Source organism: Lepus europaeus, chromosome 7 (assembly GCF_033115175.1).
Source record: "Lepus europaeus isolate LE1 chromosome 7, mLepTim1.pri, whole genome shotgun sequence".
Lineage (NCBI taxonomy): Eukaryota > Metazoa > Chordata > Mammalia > Lagomorpha > Leporidae > Lepus > Lepus europaeus.
In genome coordinates this window covers 113,265,107-113,275,134 of record NC_084833.1, presented here as the reverse complement: position 1 = coordinate 113,275,134, position 10,028 = coordinate 113,265,107, and the positions used below count along the sequence as shown (strand labels likewise).

The window sequence follows — 10,028 nt, the reverse complement described above, 5'->3', positions numbered from 1 at the left end:
GGACCATCAGTACACACAGGTTGGGAGTAGAGCCATTGGTGGTAGAGTAGAGGTTATGATTACAAAGGAATGAGGCCCAAGTGCACTAGACAGGGTCTAGAACAAAGGACAGAGTCATTATTAGAGGAGCTAAGCAAGGTGCTGTCTAAGCTACAAGTAATTTTTCTGATTGAGAGGCAAATAGAACCTGATAGAAGGGGCTTGATAATAATCTGTTGGGCTTTAGGCCTTGTAAGTGAAGAGGCCCAGACCTATCTATCTCTTCACATGGGGTATATCCTAAGGGAGGTGTGAACCTCCTAGGGGAAGGCACTCTGTTGACTTTCATTACTTGGCTGGCCTGGGAGGAGAGCTGGCCAGGTAAAGGCAGGGGGCATCTCTAACAAGAAATTTACAGTTCTGCCTGTAATGTTGCTGACCCTACTTGACCATCCCCTCAGCTGCAGGGGTCACTTTGGAAGTTGGGCTGAGTGAAGGGCTTTTCAGCTTAGAGCCAATAAGATCTGTGGCTCTGACCTGGGCATCCTTCGACTCCAGGGCAGGTCCATTTCCAGTGATCCAACTCTTGGCAGAGCTGCCAGGGCTCTTCACAAGCTGATTTCTGCTGAAGCCCAGGCTTACCACATTGAAAGCCACTGCAGTGGACTGGCCTATTGGGTCTCCTTGAGGGCAGATCACTGTACAGATCAGCCATTAATAGGCCTGCCACCCATTGCTTCTGATGCCGAGCTTTCTTTTCCTCCTGGTTTGTGTTAAAGCAGACCAGAGGATGCAAGTCAAGGGAGTGCCCAAGTCCCATATCTAATCTTCGGTGGCCTGAACTACAAGTCTATAGTCACAGGCATGTTCTGTAGTAGTTTTTCTAGTCAAGGGGGACTTTGGAAGTGGGGATAAAAATTTTCAAAAACAAACCAAAGGCAAAGAACAGGATTGGTTATTGTTTGGCACTGGGAAACTGATCTGCTAGGATTCAGTATGAGAGCACTAAGCAGCTAGAAGATAAACTGAAAGAAGTCTTCAAAGGAAAGGAGGTGGAAGACAGAGGCAGTGAAAGGAAATTATGAATAGTTTGTAATTTAGAGAAAGACTATTCTTGGCATAGGTCAAAAGTGATTCTTTGTTGCTGTTATGCTTACACTTCCTGTGAAAACAGAGAATGGAATCAGACAAGTCTTTTTATTTTTTAATGAAGCTAGTAAAACAGCTAATAAAGTAAAATATGTACGAATATTGAATGCCCATTCTATATTACAATAGCTGTTTGTTTCCTTTTCTAATTACTGCTTTTAATTAAAGTCATTGAATATTTGTTTTGCTATTTCCCAAAAACCTGTGACATTCAAGAAGGTAAGGACCTGCTTAATAAATTTTAGTAGTTCTCCTCAGGAGAAAGTGTAATCTAGTGGTTCAGCTGAGGGAGTTGGTGTTGCAGAGACCTACACATGAGTGTGGGCTCTGAAATATATTGTCTCTTAGAGAACTTGCCTATGAAATAGATGTCATTATTGTGAGGAGTAAACATATATTATATTTATGTCTTGGCAGCCAGAAGTCAAATCTGAGGACACTGTGTCAGGTACATTATTGAATATTCAAGAAATTACAAGGATAATAATTTTTTCACAGTAAATTTGTTCTAATAATACTGGATAAATGTTAGTTGGAAGAAAGAATTGTCTCTAAAAGCCAAATCAACCAATTCCAAGGGATAAACAAACATTTCTTCTTCCACAGGGAAAGCAATCTCTGAGGAAATGCTCTGGAGGGAGTCTTTGCCTTAATAATCACATCACTGCGCTTTGCAATCAAGATACAGTGCTAATGCCCCATCACTTACCACTCAGGAAAAGGTGCTGTCTCTTTCCTAGAAGCAGGAGGAGCGTTTGGACAGATCAGTACCTGGAATTCAAATTCTTCAGTGCAGAGTAATGAGGTGAATTAGATGCTCTGATCCTTTGATGTGTTCTGGGAGGAGAGGGTTCAGAGTTCAAAGCTAGCATCTTGAATTCAATGGATCATTTCCCTCCCCCGGACAATTTGGACAAGAGTTAGCAGAATATAGCATTATAGCTCTAAACAAAGCAAGGTGAGTCACAGCCTGACCCTGTTCAGTCAGTCATGTAAGGTGGTGGTTATAACAAACCATGAGCGTCAGACCACCCAAGTTCACTTTCTGGTTGCAACTCAGTACTTTTGGGACTCAGGGTTAGTTACTTAATCTCAGTTATTTTATCTGTAAAACTGAGATAATGAATTTGCCTTATAGCTCTTAGATAAGAGCTTCTTACAGTAATCACTAAATGAATGCTGGCTTAAAAATATTCTTAAACTTATAGCCACTTGAGCTAATAGATCTTGGAAATAAATGACCTCATCTCCTTGATCACCCAGAGGTGGAAACTCTGAGCAGAGCCACAGTGTGTGCTGGCTGTCAGGGCTTGCTGTAGGAAAGAGGTCCAAGTTTCAGCAACTGAGGCAGAGACAGGAGAGGGAAGGACATACTCAAGGGACAGACTTGAAAGGCATTTGGCTTCTTTTTGGTGCCACTCACTTCAACAGAACCAACCCTCATCCTGGAAGACACATTTAGCCTCCTGTTGTGCTCAAGTCACTTCATAGTTTGCTACTATTCACAGCAAATAGCAAAAACTTTCCTATCAAAGTTCAAATCTCTCTCTGTGCATTACTTTTTCAAGAATGGGAGACAGGTTCTGGGGAAGTAGCAGTGACGTTTCTTTCTCTGTGTGTGATCCTCTTCTTTTGTCCTTCCAGACCTCCCTTCTCTCTCCCTGGAGGAGAATGACAACCAAAAACTCCTCCGTGACAGAGTTTATCCTTGCAGGATTGACAGATCAGCCAGAGCTCCAGATCCCTCTCTTCTTCCTGTTTCTAGGTTTCTACCTGGTCACCCTGATGGGGAACCTGAGTTTGGTAATCCTGATTGGACTGAACTCTAACCTTCATACTCCCATGTACTTCTTCCTCTTCAACTTGTCCTTCATAGATTTCTGTTTCTCCACTACGATCACCCCAAAAATGTTGATGAGCTTTGTTTCAGAGAAGAACACCATCTCCTATCCTGGGTGCATGACTCAGCTCTTCCTCTTCTGCTTCTTTGTCATCTCTGAGTCCTTCATCCTGTCAGCCATGGCATACGACCGCTATGTCGCCATCTGTAAACCCTTGGTGTATGCTGTCACCATGTCTCCCCAGGTGTGTTTACTCCTTTTGTTGGGTGTCTATGGAATGGGGTTTGCTGGGGCCATTGCCCATACTGGAAGCATAATCAGTCTGACCTTCTGTGCTGATAACTTTGTCAATCACTTCATGTGTGACCTCCTTCCTCTCCTTGAGATCTCCTGCGACAGCTCTTACGTGAATGAGCTGGTGGTCTTTGTTACTGTGGCCATTGACATTGGACTGCCATTAGTCACTATCTTCATTTCTTATGCCCTCATCCTCTCCAGCATTTTTCACATTCATTCCAATGAGGGCAGATTGAAAGCCTTCAGCACCTGCAGCTCCCACATGATTGCTGTTTCTTTCTTCTTTGGTTCTGGTGCTTTTATGTATCTCAAACCACCTTCCATTTTGCCTCTTAACCAAGGGAAAGTGTCCTCTCTGTTCTATACCATTGTGGTGCCCATGTTAAACCCATTAATTTATAGTTTGAGGAATAAAGATGTCAAAGTTGCTGTGAGAAAAACCTTGTACAGAAACATATTTTCCTAGGAAAGGAGAAGTATTTGAGGAAAGAAAAGCAATTTTTTTCTTAATATCTGTGTTTTCTTTTTTTAAAGATTTATTTATTTATTTGAGAGGCAGAGTTACAAACAGAGAAAGGGTGAGACAGAGAGAGAGGTCTTTCATCCGCTGGTTCACTCCTCAAATGGCTGCAAAGGCCAGAGATGGACTGATCCGAAACCCTGGGGCCAGGAACTTCTTCCAAGATCTCCCACGTGGGTACAGGGGCCCAAACACTTGGGTCACCTTCCACTGCTTTCCCAGACCATTAGAAGGGAGCTGTATAGGAAGTGGAGCAGCTGGGACTCAAACTAGTGTGCATATGGGATGCTGGCACTGCAGGTGAAGGCTTAACCTACTATGCCACAACACTGGGCCTCACTTTTGTGTTTTCAAAGAGGGATCCAAGTTCTAGGCTCCCCATCCACCTTTTCTGTGTAGACAGTGAGTTTTAAATCTTTATGTCTGAATGTGTGTTTAGTGCAAATCTGTTCTTCATGCCGCTTACTCCACCTTAGCTATTCCAAGATTTCTTTGTTGCATGCTATTTTTCTACATAGATACATTAACCTTGAATTGTCTTTATAAGTAATTTAATCTAGCCTCCTCATGTAACAGATATTGGAGACTCAGAAATATTGTTTAGTTGCTCAAGAACAGGCAAATACTGGGTGCCACAATAGGATTGGTCTACATGACTCTGAATTGCAATTTCCTTTATGCCATGTTGTCTTTTGCTTCATTACTGGCCTTGCAGATCTCCCTTTAAAGTATGATAACTTAATACAATAAAATTTAATTTTATTCACAGTAGTTTAATGAAAATTCATATTAGATCATTTTTGCATTTTTTTTAGAAAAAAGAACTCAAGAATTACTTGTTTCCTACAAGCATTTTATTTAGAGGCTATTCCTTTTATTGAATGGATTTATTTATTTATTTGAAAACAGAGTGAAACAGAGAATGGGAGAGAGGAGAAGAGAGTGGGAAAGCAGGAGAGAGAGGAAGTGAGAGAGATGGAGAGACATAGAGAGAGAAACACACACACACACACACAGAGAGAGACCTTCCATCCACTGGTTAACTCCCCAAATGTCTGCCACAACTGGGACTGGGCCAGGCTGAAGCCAGGAGTCAGAAAAAGCATTTGAGTGGGTGGCAGGACCCAAGTACTTGAGCCATTGTCTTCTATATCCCAAGTGTATCAGCAGGAAGCTGGATCAGAAGTGGAGGCAAGACTTGATCATATGTGAATGGAAGGGGAGAGGGAGCGGGAAAGGGGAGGATTGTGGGTGGGAGGGAAGTTATGGGAGGGGGGAAGCCATTGTAACCCATAAGCTGTACTTTGGAAATTTATATTCATTAAATAAAAGTTTAATAAATGAAAAAAAAAAAGATGATCATAGACACTCTGACTTGGGATGCAAGTGTCCCAGTTAGTAGCCCAACCATCAGTGCCATGAACACCAACCTTTGTTTTGTTTTTTTAAATAGATAAATAAACAATACATTACTCGGTAATTCTATTTTTAGTGTTTTTGAGGAAACTTTATTCTGTTTTCCACAATGGCTCATATACCTTCTCACTAAAAAGTATGCCAGGGTTCCCTTTTCTCCACATTTCCTTGCCAACACTTGTTTTTTTTTTTTTTTTTTGTCTTTGAAAATAGCCAAATCTTGCTAGAGTGAAGTGATATATCATTGTGGTTTTGTCTTGAATTTCCCTTATGATTAGTGAGCATTTTTGTCATGTACCTGTTGGCCATTTTATATGATTTCCTTTGAGAAATAGCTGTTTAGATTTACTGCCTATTTTTTATTGGATTTTTTAATTGAGTTTTTTGAGTTTCTTATATATTCTGGATATTAATCCCTTGTCAGATATATTGCAAGTGTTTTCTCCCATTCTTTGGATTATTTCTTCACTTTGTTGTTCATTTCTTTTTCTGAGAAAAAGCTTTTTAGTTTGATGAAATAACATTTATCTATTTTTTTTTCTTTTATTGCATGTGCTTTTGGGATCTGATCCAGAAAACACTTTCCCATTCCAGTGTCCTGAAATGTTTTCTCCTAGTAGTTCAGGGCTTCAGGTCTCACATTTAGATCTTTTATTCATTTTGAGTTATTTTTGTTCTTAGTGAGAAATAAGGGTCTAGGTGCATTCTTCTGCATTTGCATATCCAATTTTCCCAGCACCATATGTTAAAAAGACTATCCTTTATCCCCTGCATGTTCTTGGCACCTTTGCCAAGATCAGTAGGCTACAGGTGTGTGGGTTTACTTATAGGATCTCTATTCTGTTCCATAGGTCTATGGGTTTTTTTTTATGCCAATATTCTGTTTTAATTATTGTTGCATTGTAATAGATTTTATTTTATTTTTTTTCTATTTTGATTGTAGTTCATTTTTTAAAAACTTTTATTTAATGAATATAAATTTCCAAAGTACAGCTTATGGATTACAATGGCTTCCCCCACCCCATAAATTCCCTCCCACCTGCAACCCTCCCCTTTCCCGCTCCCTCTCCCCTTCCATTCACATCAAGATTCATTTTCAATTCTCTTTATATACAGAAGATCAGTTTAGTATATATTAAGTAAAGATTTCAACAGTTTGCCCCCACATAGCAACACAAAGTGAAAAAATACTGTTGGAGTACTAGTTATAGCATTAAATAACAGTGTACAGCACATTAAAGACAGAGATCCTACATGATATTTTAAAAAAATTAATTAATTTTCTATGCCATTTCCAATTTAACACCAGGAATTTTTTTGATTTTCAATTATCTTTATATACAGAAGATCGATTCAGTATATACCAAGTAAAGATTTCATCAGTTTGCACCCACACAGAAACACAAAGTGTAAAAATACTGTTTTAGTACTAGTTATAGCATCACTTCACATTAGACAACACATTAAGGACAGATCCCACATGAGATGTAAGTACACAGTGACTCCTGTTGTTGACTTAACAATTTGACACTCTTGTTTATGGCGTCAGTAATCTCCCTAGGCTCTAGTCATGAGTTGCCAAGGCTATGGAAGCTTTTAGGGTTTGCTGACTTCGATCTTATTCCGACAGGGTCACATTCAAAGTGGAAGTTCTCTCCTCCCTTCAGAGAAAGGTACCTCCTACCTTGATGGCCCCGTTCTTTCCACTGGGATCTCACTCACAGAGATCTTTCATTTAGGTCTTCTTTTTTCTTTTTTCTTTTCCATGGTCTCTTGGCTTTCCATGCCTACAATATTCTCATGGGCTCTTCCGCCAGATCCAAATGCCTTAAGGGCTGATTCTTAGGCCAGATTGCTATTTAGGCCATCTGCCATTCTATGAGTCTGCTGTGTATCCTGCTTCCCATGTTGGATCGCTCTCTCCCTTTTTGATTCTATCAGTTAGTATTAGCAGACACTTATCTTGTTTGTGTGATCCCTTTGACTCTTAGACCTATCAGAGTCATCAATTGTGAACTGAAATTGATCACTTGGACTAATGAGATGGCATTGGTACATGCCACCTTGATGGGATTGTATTGGAATCCCCTGGCACATTTCTAACTCCACCATTTGGGGCAAGTCCGATTGAGCATGCCCCAAATTGTACATCTCCTCCCTCTCTTTTTCCCACTCTTATATTTAACAGGGATCACTTTTCAGTTAAAATTTAAACACCTAAGAATAATTGTGTGTTAATTACAGAGTTCAACCACTAGTACTAGAACAACAACAACAACAAAATACTAAAAAGGATAAAGTATTACATTGTACATCAACAGTCAGGACAAGAGCTGATCAGGTCATTGTTTCTTATAGTGTCCATTTCACTTCAACAGGTTTCCCCTTTGGTGCTCAGTTAGTTGTCACCAATCAGGGAAAACAAATGATATTTGTCTCTTTGGGACTGGCTTACTTCACTCAGCATGATGTTTTCCAGATTCATCACAATACCAGATTTCAGGACATACTACAGGGCAGTTGTTATCAAAACAGCATGGTACTGGTACAGAAACAGATGGATAGACCAATGGAACAGAATAGAAACACCAGAAATCAATCCAAACATCTACAGCCAACTTATATTTGATCAAAGATCCAAAATCAATCCCTGGAATAAGGATAGTCTATTCAATAAATGGTGCTGGGAAAATTGGATTTCCACATGCAGAAGCATGAAGCAAGATCCCTACCTTTCACCTTACACAAAAATTCACTCAACATGGATTAAAGACTTAAAATCTACGACCCAAAGCCATCAAATTATTAGAGAGCATTGGAGAAACCCTTCAAGATATAGGTACAGGCAAAGACTTCTTGGAAAAGACCCCAGAAGCACAGGCAGTCAAAACCAAAATTAACATTTGGGATTGCATCAAATTGAGAAGTTTCTGTACTGCAAAAGAAACAGTAAGGAAAGTGAATAGAAAACCGACAGAATGGGAAAAAATATTTGCAAACTATGCTACAGATAAAGGGTTGATAACCCGAATCTACAAAGAAATCAAGAAACTCCACAACAACAAAACAACCCACTTAAGAGATGGGCCAATTTCCTCAATAGACATTTTTCAAAAGAGGAAATCCAAATGGCCAACAGACACATGAAAAAATGTTCAAGATCACTAGCAATCAGAGAAATGCAAATCAAAACCACAATGAGGTTTCACCTCACCCCGGTGAAAATGGCTCGCATTCAGAAATCTACCAACAATAGATGCTGGAGAGGATGTGGAGAAAAAGGGACACTAACCCACTGTTGGTGGGAATGCAAACTGGTTAAGCCACTATGGAAGTCAGTCTGGAGATTCCTCAGAAACCTGAATATAACCTACCAAACAACCCAGCCATCCCACTCCTTGGAATTTACCCAAAGGAAATTAATTTGGCAAACAAAAAAGCCATCTGCACATTAATGTTTATTGCAGCTCAATTCACAATAGCTAAGACCTGGAACCAACCCAAATGCCCATCAACAGTAGACTGGATAAAGAAATTATGGGACATGTACTCTATAGAATACTACACAGCAGTCAAAAACAATTGTAATAGATTTTAAAGTCAAGCAGAATAATGCCTCCTGGTTTGTTATTTTTGCTCAAGATTGTTTGGATAATGGGTTTTTTTGTGGTTCCATACAAATATTGGTGGTGATTTTTCTAGTTCTGTGAAAAATATCATTAGAATTTTAATATGGATGGTACTGGGTATGTAAATTTCTTTGAGTAGTCAGCACATTTTAATGATATGGATTCTCCCAATTCATGAACTTGGGATGGCTTTTCATTTCTTTGTGTTCTGTCAGTTTATTTCATCAATGATTTATAAATTGAATTGTAGAGATTTTTAAACTCTTTGGTAATGTTTATTTCCAGCTTTTTTTGGGTAATTATTGGAAATGGAATTGTTTTCTCTACTTCTTTTTCAGATGATTCAGTATTAGTTTATAACAATGCACCAATTTTTGTACATTGACTTTGTACATTATACATTGCAACTTTGCTGAATTTGTTTACTTGTTCTAATGGGTTCTGGGTAGAGTATTTGAGATTTTTCTATATATAAGATCATTTCATCTGTAAACGTGAGAATTTGACGTTTTCCTTTCTAATTTGGATGCACGTCATGTCTTTCTCTTGCCTAATCACGGATGCTAGGTCTTGCAGTGCTGCATTGAATAAAAGTAACAAAAGTGGACGTCCTTGTCTTCTTCCAGGTCTTAGTTAGGAAGCTGTCAGCTTTTCCTCATTCAGTATGATATTAGCTGTTGTTGACATACTTCTGGTTGTGGGGATGTTCTATCCCTCCATTTGGCTATCCTCTGTCCTCACCATTAACCAGACCCTAGCCAGTCTGGACCTTGGGCCAGAATGCTTTGGGATTTAGTGGAGTAAAGATGCTATATGAAGCCTTGAAACTTTCTTTTTTTTTTTTTTTTTGACAGGCAGAGTTAGACAGTGAGAGAGAGAGACAGAGAGAAAGGTCTTCCTTTCCGTTGGTTCACCCCCAAATGGCCATTACTGCTGGCACGCTGTGCCGATCCAAAGTCAGGAGCCAGGTGCTTCCTCCTGGCCTCCCATGTGGGTGCAGGGCCCAAGCACTTGGGCCATCCTCCCCTGCCTTCCCGGGCCACAGCAGAGAGCTGGACTGGAATTGGAGCAACTGGGACTAGAATCTGGGATTCCGGCGCCGCAGGTGGAGGATTAGCCTAGTGAGCTGGGGCGCCAGCCTGAAACTTTTGAGTTGTCCTCTGTGTACAGTCAGGATGAAAATAGACGAATCTGATG

The 10,028-nt window shown here is 40.0% G+C and overlaps 1 protein-coding gene across 1 annotated transcript; it reads left to right on the top strand.

The window, feature by feature from the left end:
* The first annotated feature begins 1,186 nt into the window (after positions 1-1,186).
* Positions 1,187-3,732, top strand: LOC133764757 (olfactory receptor 8B12-like). Its single transcript, XM_062198441.1, has 2 exons — positions 1,187-1,203; positions 2,796-3,732. The coding sequence occupies exons 1-2, from the start codon at positions 1,187-1,189 to the stop codon at positions 3,730-3,732; spliced, it is 954 nt and encodes a 317-aa protein (XP_062054425.1).
* Positions 3,733-10,028: the final 6,296 nt, after the last annotated feature.